Source organism: Dipodomys ordii, unplaced genomic scaffold (genome assembly GCF_000151885.1).
Source record: "Dipodomys ordii isolate 6190 unplaced genomic scaffold, Dord_2.0 Scaffold11, whole genome shotgun sequence".
Classification (NCBI taxonomy): domain Eukaryota; kingdom Metazoa; phylum Chordata; class Mammalia; order Rodentia; family Heteromyidae; genus Dipodomys; species Dipodomys ordii.
This window is the reverse complement of record NW_012267227.1, coordinates 11563879-11579076: the sequence shown is the minus strand read 5'-3', so window position 1 is coordinate 11579076 and position 15198 is coordinate 11563879. Positions and strand designations below refer to the sequence as shown.

At 44.8% G+C, this 15198-nt stretch overlaps 1 protein-coding gene across 1 annotated transcript in view; it reads left to right on the top strand.

Moving 5' to 3' along the window:
* Positions 1-2828: 2828 nt before the first annotated feature.
* The window catches only part of Usp8 (ubiquitin specific peptidase 8), a 54429-nt gene continuing 42059 nt past the window's right edge, over positions 2829-15198 (top strand). The window contains exons 1-3 of the mRNA XM_013009959.1: positions 2829-2959; positions 13083-13248; positions 14855-14999. Of these exons, the coding sequence (XP_012865413.1) occupies positions 13145-13248; positions 14855-14999 (249 nt within the window). The 5' untranslated portion in view covers positions 2829-2959; positions 13083-13144. The remainder of the gene's footprint in view (positions 2960-13082; positions 13249-14854; positions 15000-15198) is intronic.

The window sequence follows — 15198 nt, the reverse complement described above, 5'->3', positions numbered from 1 at the left end:
CTTAGGCTAGCTTTGAACCGTGATTCTCAGATCTCAACCTTCTGAGTAGCTAGGATTAGAGCCCTGAGCCACCTATGCCTGGTTTGGGGCATCTATTTTGACTTGAATTGAGAATGCCCCCTTTTGACCTTGTTTTTATGAACAGCAGTCTAGAGAAATCTTTTTTTTTTGGGTCCAGTTGTGGGGCCTGAACTCTGGGCCTGGGAGCTGCCCCTCAGCTCTTCAGCTCAAGGCTAGCACTCTACCATTTGAACCACAGTGCCACTTCTGGTTTTGTTTCTGCTTATGTGGTGCTGAGGAATCGAACCCAGGGCCTCAGGCATGCAAGGCAAGCACTCTACCACTGAGCCACCTTCCCAGCCCCGAGAAATCTTCTCTCTCAGCCTTAGACCCATATATGAAATTTCTCTAGACTCAACTCTTGAAGATCTACAGAAACTTCATATTCAATATGTCCACTACTGAGTCCTGTTCTCACCAACCTGATATTCTCTATCCTGATCGTCTCTATGCTAATGAATGGTTCTACCACCCACCATCAACTCAAGCTACAAGCCAGCACCATCATATTTTCCCTTCTCCCTAACATGCTATACACTCCCTCTGCCTCAGCATCTGATCCTCTTCTGACTCATAAATCTGACAACTACCCCAGCCTCCTCCCTCATCTCCCCAAGTTGCTTCTAACAGGTGCTGAAAAGCTGTTTCTGAAAACAAAAGCAGACTCCTTCCCTGAGCCCGTAAAAGTACAAAAAAAGGCAGGCATCCCTATCCATTTGGTATGTCTTTTGGCTTTTTTTTTTTTAGTTGTTTTGCAATCACTTCAGATTTTGAGTACAAGATTGATCAGTAACATCTTTATGACAAGGGACCAAAATGTTCCCTAAGAACAATGGAGCCTCCTCAGAACAGACTAAGACCACTTGTTTGCTTATCCTGACCAGGGATGACAGCACTAACAACTGTAGCAACCTCCTCAAAACAAGGAGTGATAGAATGATCAACCAGACCATGTGAACTGGCAGAACCAGGATTCAAAAACAGGCCTCTGTGCCACGTTACTGTCACCTGATTTGCTGTTCCACCTATAGACCTCAAAATGTACTTATTAAACAACTTGGAGAAGTAGGAAAGGAAAAAAAGGGGGGGGGAGAGAAGTGAGCGTGGGTTCTCAGCTGTGCATACTCTTAGTTGTTTCCTCTTCTTAGTTTGAAGTTTTATTTCCTCTTAAAATTGGTCAATGACTTTGGCTTCTGTAGGGAAAGATAGTTCCTCGTAAGCCTTTAAGAAGGGCCACAGGGGCTGGGAAGGTGGCTCAGTGGTAGAGTGCTTGCCTTGCATGCATGAGGCCCTGGGTTCAATTCCTCAGCACTACCTAAGCAGAAAAAGCCGGAAAAGGCTCTGTGGCTCAAATGGCAGAGCGCTAGCCTTGAGGTGAAGAGCTGAGGGACAGTGCCCAGGCCCAGACCTCATGACAGGCAAAAAAAAAGGGGGGGGGCGGTCAAAGGGAGGGGCAGCAGAAGAATGGAGAGAAAGGGTAAGCAAAAACAATTGTGTTCAATGTACATATGTGAATATGGAACCACATAACTTGAAGGTACCAGTGCAAAAGATGACACTGACCAAGATGCATAATATTTATAAACTGATTTGTTGAACTGAAACCCCTTTGTGCAATGACTTAAAGGCAAAAAAAATAAAAAGAGGAAGAAGCACTGATCATACAGGATTGCTTTTAGGTGCCAGGATATTAAAAGTCCCTGAGACTCACCAGCAATTAAGCACCAAGAAAAAAAAAATGCGGTGGCTCAAGTGGTAGAGCAATTAGCCTTGCACAGAAAACCTCAGGGACAGTGCGCGAGCCCTGAGTTCAAGCCTCAGGCCCAACATACACACACACACACACTGAATGATGACAAGTTGTTTGTAACCCAAGCCCTGAGTTCAAGCCTCAGGCCCATCACACACACACACACACACACACAATGAATGATGTGAAGTTGTTTGTAACCCAAGCCCTGAGTTCAAGCCTCAGGCCCATCACACACACACACACACACAGAATGAATGATGCGAAGTTGTTTGTAACCTTCCAAAGCCCGCTTATAATGTTGTAACCCTGTCTAAGATGAATCGACGACAGGGAATCTCTGAAATCCCATAGGTGGCACACACCTGTAATCCCTACACCCAAGAAGCCCAAGCAGGAGGATAAGTTTGAGGCCAGCCCGGGTTACACAGGCTGGGGGGTGGGGGGGAAGGGGGAAGCATTTTCCAGAACGATTACTGCGAGTGTGCAGGCAACTCACGGCTGGCTTTCTGGTGGTGAACTGGAGACCAGAGTCTCCTGGGCTCTCCTGCCCGGGCTGGCCTCGAACCCCGATCCTCAGAACTCAGCCTCCAGAGTAAGCTGCGGGGACGGCAGGCGTGAGCCACCGGCGCCCCTCGCTAGGCTTTTACGTGCTCTTTTTAATTTCAATCTGAGGACAACCACACGTCAAGCATGGAAAGAAAACCGACACTGGCCAAGACGCGCAGTGGCAACGGGAAAGGCCCAGCCCAGTTCTGGAAAATGCAGAACCTAAGGGGTGACGGGAGGAGGAAGGGACCGGCGGACAACCTCGCCTCCCAGCCCACCCGGATCACCGCCCCGGACTCGCCGGGCTCCACCGCCACCGCCACCGCCGCCGCCGCCTCCTCGGCCTCCCGGAAGCTGCGCGAGGGGGCGTGGCCACGGGGGGGACGCACGCGAGAGCCCCGCCCCGTCCCGTCCGGCGTGACGTCTCCAGACGTGACACGGCGCGCGCGGCCGCGCAGTGCACGTCGGGAAGAGGGGATGAGCTGGGCTGGCTTCCGTCGCGTTCGCGAAGGCTCAACCTTCTCCCCCTCCAGCCCAGGTTGTCGGGAGATGGGCCTCGGGCGGAGAAGCCGGCGTCCGTGAAGCGCGTCCGGCGCCACGGTGAGTGAGAATCCGGCCTCGGAGCCGGGCCCGGCGGCGGCGGCGGCGGCACCCGGGGACCGGCCCTGTCCGCGCCGAGGGGAGGGACCCGTCCCCTCCTCCTCCGCCCCCTAGACCTGGACGCGGGGCCCGGGCCCGGCGCTTCCCCGCGGCCTCGAAAGGCCGGTGCGGTCTGCCGACCTTGGATGGTGTGAGTGGCCTTGACCACCATCCCTCCTTTTTTGTGTGTTTTGTTTTAACCTTTGGGACACTCAGACCCGACTTTGACCTCCTCCTCCTCCTCCCTCTTGCTTCTGTTTCCGGCTATCCTGTCCCATCCACGGGTCCCCCAAGGCCTTTTAGAACCCCCTCGGAGTGGTTCCACTTCCTCCTCTGAACCCCTCCCCCCGTCCCGCCTCCGCCCCCCCCCCTCAGGAAGCTTCTAGTGAAGTACAAGTTTGAGTTTAATAAATGGATGAGTTACAACTTAACTAGAAGTTTTGCTTTCCTTAAAATAACAACTCGCCTTCCGTCCTGGAATTTATGTATGGCACAGACAAGTTCCATTTCACCTGCTCTGTAACCATCAGGACCTTTAATTTCAGGAATGTGCGTTCGTGCCTCTGCCTCTTGGGTTTATTTCTTGCCTCTGGTTTATCCTGTGACCTTGAACAAGTCAGTCACGACACATTCACCTGACTCACAAAGGTGGTGTAGAGCCCAAGGAATTTAGTATTTGTTAAGAGCTTCTAAGGGTTTCCGGTCAAAAAGGTATGCCTACCTAAAAGGTGTGTGTTACTCATTTTGGCTGCATTAAAATACCATTTGAAGCCAGGCACCAGTGGCTCACCGCTGTAATTCTAGCTGCTGAGATCTGAGGGTAGCGGTTCAAAGCTAGCCGAGGCAGGAAAGTCTATGGCACTCTTTATCTCCAATTACCACCAAAAGAAAAAAAAAAAAAAACTAGAAGTGGAGCTGTGGCTCAAGTGGTAGAGCATTAGCTTTGAGCAAAAAAACTCAGGGACAGTGTCCAAGACCTGACTTCAAGCCCCACAACCAGCACACACACAAAAAGCCAAGTGTTATTAAGTATGTGGTCTTGCTCTGCGGCTTTGCTTTGTAAGCGGATTTTGCATTTCAACCCATTCTGTTTTTTCAGATTGTTGAATGTCATTTATGTTGATTTTTAAATAGTTGTTGCAACTCTACATTAAGTAAGGTGATGTGGGTTGTACTGATGCTTTTTTTTTTTTTTTTTCGTGGGGCTTGAACTCTGGGCCTGGGCCCTGTCCCTCAGTTCCTCAGCTCAAGGTGAGTGCTCTTCCACTGGAGCCACAGAGCCACTTCCAGTTTTCTGGTGGTTTATTGGAGACAAAGAGTCTCTTGGACTTGCTGCCGGGTGAACCATGATCCTTAGATCTCAGTCTCATGAGTAGCTAGAATTACAGGCGTGAGCCACCAGTGCCGGGCTCTTTCTTTAATTAGATCTAATTATTATATCTAATAAATAAGGCATAATATTGCAATAGTACCAGGAGCCAGTGGCTCACGCCTGTAATCCTAGCTACTCAGGAGGCTGAGATCTAAGGATCATGGTTCAAAGCCAGCCATGGCAGAAAAGTCCCTATAAGACTCTTATCTCCAATTAACCACCAAAAAGCCAGAAGTAGAGCTATGGCTCAAGTGGTAGAGTGCTAGCAAACCTTGAGCAAGGAGAAAAAAAAAAAAAGCTCAGGGACAGCACCCAGGTTGGTAAAATAATTTTATTTTGCTTCAGAAAGGAGGGATCAAGCTGGGGGTACAGCTCAATGATACAGATAGAGCCTACTGGGTTACAAGGTCCTGGGTGCCTCCCTTCCCCAACACAATGGAAGTCTATTAGGTGACGTAGGGAGAGCACTTTTGCTCTAATATAGAATAGAGAACTATGGAAGTTAGGTTCTGCCAATTTTTAGGCCTAAGTTTGAAGAGGATAGTAGTTTCTATTCTCTCTTTCAACATGTATACTTGGGCCTCAGCCTTACAAAGAAAGAAGCACTCCAGTTGTCTTCCTAGTAAAACTTGCAGCCATTATCAACTGCCTTACATGTAGGGTAGACACCTGGGAGTCCAGCCCAGCTGAGCTTCAGATAACTCCAACCCCAGCTACTTATCTCAGTACAGATGCATGAAACCCTCCGTGAGCTCCGTCTTGCTAACTCTAGACAGCGCAGAGAAAATATAGAGGTATAAAAATAATTTTAAGCCACTGTTTTTTTTGTTTCGTTTTGTTTATTTTGGTCGGTCGTGGGGCTTGAACTCTGGGCCTGGGCGCTGTCCCTCAGCTCTTCAGCTCAAGGCAAGCGCTCTACCACTTGAGCCACAGTGCCACTTCTGGTTTTCTAGTGGTTTATTGGAGATAAGAGTCTCAAGATCTTTCCTGCCCAGGCTGGCTTTGAACCGAGATCCTCAGATCTCAGCCTCCTGAGTAGCTAGGATTACAGGCGTGAGCTACCGGCACCCGGCTAAGCCACTGTTTTTGAGTGAGTGATGTATTCTGCAGCAACAGGTAACTGGAAACAGTAACTTTTTTTCTTTTTCTTTCTTTTTTTTTTGGTGGTTGTGTGGCTTGAACTCTAGGCCTAGGTGCTGTATTTCAGCTCAAGGCTAGCACTCTACCACTTGAGCCACAGAACCACTTCCGGCTTTTTTTTTCCTGTTTCTATGGTGCTGAGGAATTGAACCCATGGCCTCATGCATGCAAGGCAAGCACTCTACCACTGAGCCACCTTCCTAGCCCTAAAATTTCTGTTAACATTTTTTTTCTCAAAAAGAGTCATGCTTTATTGCCTGGGTTGGTGCACTGCTCTTACTACTTAGTTTTAAAGATGTGCCAATGTCACAAGAAAAGGAAGAAAACATTTGGAGGTATCATATAAAGATATTGCTGTGTGTGTGTGTATGTCCATGTCCATTCTGGGTCTTGAATACAGAACATGGATGTAGTCTCTGAGCTTTTTTTTTTTTTCTTTTTGGGTCTGGTCGTGGGGCCTGAACTATGGGCCTGGGTGCTGTCGCTCAGCTCTTCAGCTCAAGGCTAGCGCTCTACTACTTGAGCCACAGAACCACTTCCAGCTTTTTTCTTTTTGCTTATGTGGTGCTGAGGAATCGAACCCAGGGCCTCATGCATGCAAGGCAAGTGCTCTACCACTGAGCCACCTTCCCAGCCCCTTCCCTGAGCTTTTTTGCTCAAGGATAACACTCTGCCTCTTGAGCAACAGCTTCACTTCGGCATTTTTGGTCGTTAATTGGACTGGAGATGAGACTTACGTACTTTGCTGCCCAGGCTGGCTTCAAACTGAGATCCTCAGATCTCAGCCACCTGAGTAGCTAGAATTACAGACATGAGCCACTGACAGCCAGCTCAAACTTTTTTGTGTCAGTCCTGGGGTCTGAACTAAGTGCCTAGTGGGTCCCTGAGCTTTTTGCTCATGGTTTTACCATACCACTTGAACCACAGCTCCACTTCCACTTTTTTGGGAAGTGTTTATTGGAGTTGAAGCTTGTGGATTTTCCTGCCAAAATGGCTTTGAACTCTTTCAGTTGCACACTTTAAAAAATAGTTTAAAGCCGGGTGTTGGTGGCTTATGCCTGTAATCCTAGCTACTCAGGAGGCTGAGATCTAAGGATCGGGATTCAAAAGCCAGCCTGGGCAGGAAAAACCTTGAGACTCTTATCTCCAATAAACCACCAGAAAACCAGAAGTTGTGCTGTAGCTCAAGTGGTAGAATGCTCGCCTTGAGCTGAAGAGCTGAGGGACAGCACTCAAGACCAGAGTTCAAGCCCCATGACCGACCAGAAACGAAAAAAAAGAAAGAAAAAGAAAAAATATTGCTGTGCTTCAGTGGCTCACACATAATCCTAGCTTCTCAAGGAGTCAGATCTGAGGATCACAGTTCAGATCCAGCTTCAGATCAATCTAAGAGACTCTTATCTCCAACTAACCAGCAAAAAGCTGAAACTGGAGGCATAGTTGAAGTGGTAGACCCCAGATTCAAACCCCAGTACATTCTCTCTCTCTCTCTCTCTTCCTCTCTCTCTCATACACACACACACACACACACACACACACTCTGATTTCTCATAATTTTGATAGCTTAGGGATTGACTTGTGATGCTGATCTCAGTGGGAAGCAAATTGTTATATTGTTTTTACCAAAGCATTTTCATAGCTCTTGTCTATGTTCATGACTCTGTATGGGCCATCCTCCAGGTCTCTCATTTACTTGGTAAGCAGCAGCATCTGGGCATCAATTGTATTATCACTTCCCTTTCATTTTAAGAGGTAGAAATTTCATTGGGAAGTGAGATTTTTTTTTAATATCCCATGTGCCTTTTAATACTTCATCTCCTGTACAACAAATATTCTAAATATTTACCAGTTTTTCTTCAAAAATAGGGATTGCTATTCCACTTCCTCTTTTTCCTAGCATTCTATTATCTTTGTAAAAGTTCTTGGGAAGTCGAGTGCTGGTGGCTCACACCTATAACCTAGCTCCTCAAGAAACAGATCAAATCCAGCCCAGACAGGAAAGTCTGTAAGACCTGAGCTGTGGCTCAAATGGTAAAACAGTATCCTTGAAGGTAAGAGTTCAGGGGTAGCACAAGGGGAAATAAAGTTCTCTGGAATTCTCTTTCCTTAGTTTCTGTGATACTGCACTCTCCTTATATTCCTTTACCATAACCATAACTCCTGTTTCCTTTTCTGAGTTCCCTGTATTTTAATAAATGTTAGGTAAGTTTTAAAATATGCTACATACCCCTCTATACATCACCTTGACAATAAAATTTTATACACACACACACACACATGCTACACAAGAACAAAGGAAATAGAACTATCACTGAGCAATGATGCTCATGCCTGTAATCCTAGTTACTCAGGAGGCTGAGAGCTGAGGATCACAGTTCAAAGCCAGCCCAGGCAGGAAAGTCTGTGAGACTCTTATCTCCAATAAACCAGCAGAAAACGGGAAGTGTTACTGTGGCTCGAGTGGTAGAGTGCTAGCCTCGAGCTGAAGAGTTCAGGGACAGTGCCCAGGCCCAGAGTTCAAGCCCCATGACCTACCAAAAAAAAAAAAAAAACCCCATAGAATTATCTAAACTAAATCCTAGTAGTATTTCGGTATCTGTACTTCATTCTCTCTCAAACAATAGGGATTATAAAAATTAACATTGATGCCTTCGTAATTGAGACATAGATTTAATGTCTGGTCTGTCTAGACATTTAATGTCTGCTTTGTAATTACATATTTACATCTCTTATCAAGATATCTTTCTTTAGTTATTTTTATCATATACTTAACATGTTCAAGATTGAATTAACTACTTTCTTACAAATCAGTGGCTGTAATTTAGAAGTAATTTTGCCCCCAGGGGGGACATTTAGCAACATCCAGGGACATTTGGTTGTCAAAACTGGAGAAGGTTGAGTTCTGCTGACAGATAATGAGCAGAGACCAGGATGCTGCTCACATCCGCCGCTGTGTGGGGCAGCCTTCTACAGCAGCACCCTGTCTAGTCCAAAATGGGACATGCCCATCTGAGAAGTGCTATGACAAACTGATCTGTTTTTAAGCTACAGTATTAATTTCTTCAGAGCATCACTAAGGTGAGCTCATGTATGAGCACATGCGCACGCACATGAGCGCGTGCACACACACCTATACCCGTGGTGGTGGGGAGGGTTGATTGTAGGGTAAAGGAGACATCCTGGTCTCAGTCAGTGTGCTATCAAAGCATGTTCCTGTCCTCTTTGGTTCTTTGTGCAGTGAGATTCTAGTTCTTTTCCATGGTATAATTGCTCCCTCTGCTGTCTCCCCTCCCCCCACCTCAGCCACAACGCTGTCATCTCCCTTTCAGCAGTGTCTCAGCTGTGTAGCTATGTGGCCCTAGTTGGCCTGAAACTAATGGTCTTTCTGCCTCAGTCTCCGGTGCTGGCATTTCAGACATGCATTACTACATCTCACTGATCTTTCAAACCTAGCATGAATAGCCACAATTTTACTACACTGAAATAATATTGTTCCCATCAAAAACAGGCTTTTGTATTCCCTACTGAATCAAATATCAGCTCATTGTATTGGCTTTATTCATGTGCACTGGAGCTTGAACTCGGGGTCTCTGTCTCTCACTTGGCTTTTTTGCTTAAGGCTGCCACTCTTACTACTTGAGCCACAGCCCCACTTCCCATTTGTTTTTTAAAATTTGAGTAGCTGTACAAAGGGTTTTCAATTAAACAAGTCAGTTTTAATACATCTTGGTCAATGTCACCCCTTCGGCTGTTCTCCCAAGTTCTAGCTTTTTGCTTGGTTATTTGGTGATGAGAATCTCACAGACTTGTCTGTTATGGCTGGTTTTGAACCTTGAAATTTCTTCGTAATGTGATGTGTCTCCTTTCATAGTACAGTTTAATTTTTTTTTACATTTTTTTTGGGGGGTCCAATCGTGGGGCCTGACTTCTGGGCCTGGGCACTGTCCCTCAGCTCTTCAGCTCAAGGCTAGCGCTCTACCACTTGAGCCACAGCACCACTCCCGCTTTGCTTTTTTCTTTTTGCTTATGTGGTGCTGAGGAATCGAACCCAGGGCCTCATGCATGCAAGGCAAGGACTCTACCACTGAGCCATCTTCCCAGCCCCTACATTTATTATTATTATATCTCTAAGTAGTTGTACAAAGAAGTTCCCATTCTACAAAACAGTATATGAATACAACGTGTCTGACAACATTGTTACCCATTGCTTCTAACCCTTTCATAGTACAGTTTAATTTTTTTGTTGTTGTTGTTAGTCATGGGGCCTGAACTCTGGGTCTGGATGCTGTCCCTCAGCTCTTCAGCTCAAGGCTAGCGCTCTACCACTTGAGCCACAGTGCCACGTCCAGCTTTTTCTGCTTATGTGGTGCTGAGGAATCAAACCCAGGGCTCATGCATGCAAGGCAAGCACTCTACCACTGAGCCACCTTTCCAGCCCCACAGTTTATAATTTCTATTAAATGTCTACTAAGGATTATGGAAAGACTGTGGACATATCAGTGGGCTCCTTTGGTTCAGTTGATTATTTCACAGAGAGATGAAACCTAAGTTGGCCCCTTATAGAAGGAAGGCTAGAACACGAATGGAGTACATTCCAGTCTGGAAAAAAAATTTTCCAGCTATACTGAACTTTCCAGTGACTTCCCAGTGGCCATAGTCATAGTAATAATATATAGTATAGTAATTGTTGCCTTTTTCTTTAGACAGTTTGAACGTGTTATTGGTAATTAAACTATGACAAGACTACAAGTCCTGTTTTCCGTAGCTCCCCAGAGCAGTGCTTTTCAGATTGGCCAGTGAGAATCATTTAAGGCCCTCCTCACCTTCACTGACTGGGTCTTGATTTTCCTTACTCCCCCTCCCAGGTTCTGAAATTAGAGGCATGTACCTGTCTCCCCCTCATCTCTAATAAGAACTACATTTTACATTTTTGATTCATTATTACGTATCCATTCCTTTGAGATCCCTGAAGGTTAGATGTATATTTTTTACTTTTTCACTTAATTGGGGGAAAAAAGACTACCGTAATCCTCTGATCTCTGGGAAAATGTATGATTTTGCTATTAAAAATAATAGGACTAAGAATGTGTCTTAGTGGTAGGCTGCTAGCCTTGAGCAATAGAAGCTCAGGGAAAGGGCCGAGGCCCTGAGTTCAAGCTCCAAGACTGGCCAAAACAAAACAAAAATAAATAAATAAAAATAATAGTTAAATGCTGCTTTGGGGGAAGGAAGGGGAGTAGTGGGCCTGATCTCTGGGCCTGGGCACTGTCCCTCAGCTTTTCAGCTCAAGGCTAGCTCTCTACTACTTGAGCCACAGCACCACTTCAGGCTTTTTCTGATTATGTGGTGCTGAGGAATCGAACCCAGGGCCTCATGCATGCAAGTCAAGCACTCTACCACTGAGCCATCTGCTGCATGTATTTTTATTTTTTTTAACTGTATTTTTTTTGTCTTTTCTTTTTTGGTATTGGGGATCGAACCCAGGAGGTTGTACTTGCTAGGCAAGCGCTTTGCCACTGAGTTGCATCCCAGCCCTGCGTGTATTTTTTTTTATTTTTATTTTCTTTTATTTATTTTTATTTATTTTTTTTGGGGGGGGGTCCGGTCGTGGGGCCTGAACTCTGGGCCTGGACGCTGTCCCTCAGCTCTTCAGCTCAAGGCTAGTGCTCTACCACTTGAGCCACAGTGCCACTTCCGGCTTTTTTCTTTTTGCTTATGTGGTGCTGAGGAATCGAACAAGGCAAGTGCTCTACCACTGAGCCACCTTCCCAGCCCCCTGCATGTATTTTTAATGCTAGCAAAAAATCAGCCAAACATACTTATATAGGCAGCACTCAGGAAGCTGAGGCAGGATTATAAATTCAAGGGTACCCTAGACTATATAGCAAGACTCTGTCTGAAATATGTATGATCTTTGTTCTGGAAGCCCTGGCTAATACCTTTGATGGCATAATGTTATGGCAGTATTTTTCCTCCCTGTTTCTGTAAGCATCTGTCCAGTCCTGTCATTCTATCTTTGCAGAGTTTCTTCTATCTACTCCTCCATCGCCTCTGGCCTGCCCTACTTCTGACCTTTGTCTTTCCCTAGGATCCTTACAGTAGATAACTGGTGTTTTTCCCATCTCTAGCCACCAATTTTGGATCCCATAACTCCCTTCTTCAGAACCCTGCTGTGGCTCCCTATTAACTTTAAATAACAAAGGAGACACTTTAGTGTGGCCTTTCTCTTTTATTGTCTGGCTGAAACTTTTTTTAGGCTTACTGAAAAAAATGATACATAATAATAACATTCTTGTTCATCCTCTAGTGACTGATTCCTAAAGATGTACTTTACTTTTTTTTTCTTTTTTTGGCTAGTCCTAGAACTTGAACTCAGGGTCTGGATCCATGAGCTTCTTTTGCTCAAGGCTAGTACTCTACCACTTGAACCACAGCGCCACTTCGGCTTTTTCCGTTTATGTGGTACTGAGGAATCAAATCCAGGGCTTGATGCATGCTAAGCAAGCACTCTACCACTAAGCTACATTCCCAGCCCATACTTTACTTTTTTGACTCCTCTCTTACACAGTTCCTCATCTATCAATAACGTTCTCCCTCCAGAACTCAATTACTTGCATAATGCCAATATCTCTCTAGCAATACTGAATCATCCTTAGAGTACTTCTGTTATTTGTAACTCCAGAGATTGCTGTCATACTGTGTTGTTTTACTGTTGCTTACAAACATTCCCTTTCATATTTTTTAAACTATAAAGAAACACTATATCTGATCTTTGAGTTGCTGGAAGCACACTACCTCTCTCCCATCCAAGTACTAACCAGGCCTGACCCTGCTTAGCTTCCGAGATCAGACGAGATTGGGCGCGTTCAGGGTGGTATGGCCGTAGACGCACACACTACCTCACTCTATAGCAGAATATCTGTATTAAAATTGAAATAGCAAATTTCCTATTGTAAGTTGCCTGGGCACCAAATGTAGTTTGTTTACTGTTTGCCTCTAATATATCCTAAATTCAAAGGTAATCATTAAAAAAAAATAGTAGGGCTGGGAAGGTGGCTCAGTGGTAGAGCACTTGCCTTGCATGCCTTGCATGCCTGAGGCCCTGGGTTCGATTCCTCAGCACCACATAAAAAAGGAAAAAGCTAGAAGTGGCGCTGTGGCTCAAGTGGTAGAGCGCTAGTCTTGAGCTGAAGAGCTGAGGGACAGCGCCCAGGCCCAGAGTTCAGGCCCCACGACCGGACCCAAAAAAAAAAAAAGTATTCAGGTACATGTTCTAGATTTTCATTTCATGAAGTTCAAATCAGTAACAACTTTTCCTAGTTAAGAACTGTATTAGTGATGAATCCTCAAAATGAGTTCTGCTTGACTTTTTGAACAATATCCTGTCATTAGATTACTACCACCACTGATGGTCCAGATAGAAGATGAAATTACAAAACTGTATAGTACTCAGCCATTCTGCTCAATGATGGTGTTAGTCTTTGTCTCTATATACTTAGTAATGTTTCCACTAAAACATGTGGACTTATTTTCTGGTAATGAGAAAATTAATGGACTTACTTGTCATTTCAGGAAAACTACTTTTCATGAAATACACCATCTCTTGTGAAGGTAGAAAGTAAGAGCTGGTCATCATGCCTGCCGTGGCTTCAGTTCCTAAAGAACTCTACCTCAGCTCATCCCTGAAAGACCTCAACAAGAAAACTGAAGTTAAACCAGAGAAAATAAGCACAAAGAAGTATGTATCCTTGGCTGATTTGATAAGTCATATAGTCATTTAAGTTCATTTATTATTTACATTAGATGAATTGTTAAAGTTGATTTGAAAATCAGTACCATCACCTGGCACTGGTGGCTCATGCCTCTAATCTACTCAGGAGGTTAAGACCTGAGGATCATAATTCCAAGCCGGCCCAGGCAGGAAAGTCTGTGAGATCTTTTTTTTTTTTTTTTTTTTGCCGGTCGTGGGGTCTGTACTTTGGGCCTGGGTGCTGTCCCTCAGCTCTTCAGCTCAAGGCTAGTGCTCTACCACTTGAGCCACAGTGCCACTTCCAGCTTTTTCTGTGTATGTGGTGTTGAGGAATCGAACCCAGGGCCTCATGCATGCAAGGCAAGCGCTCTACCACTGAGCTACCTTCCCAGCCCTCTGTGAGACTTTTTGTTGTTGTTGGTTATGGGCCTGGGCACTGTTCCTCAGCTCTTCAGGTCAAGGCAATCACCCTACCACTTGAGCCACAGCACCACTTCTGTTTTTCTGATGGTTAATTTCAGATGAGAATCTCATGGACTTTCTTGCCCGGGCTGGCTTTGAACAATGATGCTCAGATCTCAGCCTCAACAGTACCTAGGATTACAGGCATGAGCCACTGGTGTCTGGCTATGAGACTCCTATCTCCAGTTAACCACCAGAAAACTAGAAGTGGAGTTGTGGCCCAAAGTGGTTGAATACTAGCCTTGAGCAAAATTGCGTAGGACAGTTCCCAGGCCCCACAGCTGGGAAAGAAAAAATACAATCACTTGAAGAAAGTAATACTTTCTTAGAGAAGTACCTACCTATCTTTGTCTTGGCAGAATTCATGGATGTTCTGCTAATATGCAAATTATGTGTTCTCTAGACAGTATGCATAGTAGATCACACATTTAAAAATCATTAGCCACAAATTATTAAAACAGTATAAAAGAAAGGGAAGGTTATGTTTATTTTTTGTACTGAACATGAAAGTAACTTAGGATTCTAGCATAGCCTTCCTTTGATTAGAAGGAAGAATGGATACTTTTTTTTTTCTTGGTGCCAGTTTTAGGGCTTCAACTCAGGGACCGGATATCGTCCTTTAGGCTTTCCCACTACTACTTGAACCACAGTTTTATTTCTGGCTTTTTGATTAACTGGAGATAAGAAACTCATGACTCATGTTTTTTTTTGTTTTTTGGGTTTTTTTGTCTGTCATGGGGCTTGAACTCTGGGCGTGGGAGCTGTCCCTCAGCTCTTCAGCTCAAGGCAAGTACTCTACCACTTGAGCCATAGCACCTCTTCCAGTTTTCTAGTGGTTTATTGGAGATAAGAGTCTCACGGTCTTTCCTGCCTGGGCTGGCTTTGAACCAAGATCCTCAGATCTCAGCCTCCTAAGTAGCTAGGATTACAGGCGTGAGCCACCGGTGGCCTGCACAAAAGCATTTTTTTAAGAGAGCTCTTTGTGAGGAACGAGTGTCTGGCTGACTTCCTGGACTAAAGGCTGGGCAACCTAAATCATGAAATTTACTTTTATTGTCTGTAAACTTTATATATAACTTGTATCTTTTTCTCAGATGTCAAGTATTTTAAAGTTTTTTTTTCCAATTTTAAGCTATGTGCACAGTGCTCTGAAGATCTTCAAAGCTGCAGAAGAATGCAGATTAGATCGTGATGAGGAAAAGGCCTATGTGCTATATATGAAATTTGTGAGTGTTTATAATCTCATCAAAAAAAGATCTGACTTCAAGCAACAGCAGGTAACTTTTATTTGTATTTTTGCACGATAGAACTTGATTTCCTCTTAAAAGATTTAGCAGTAGGCTGGGAAGGGATGTGAAGGGTAAACCAAAGGAGGAGCTGCAATGCTTGGTAAGAAATGTATGCATTATCCTGCCCATGTAATTGTAACCCCTCTGTACAGTATGTTCACAAATAAAATAAAATTAAATTAAAAAA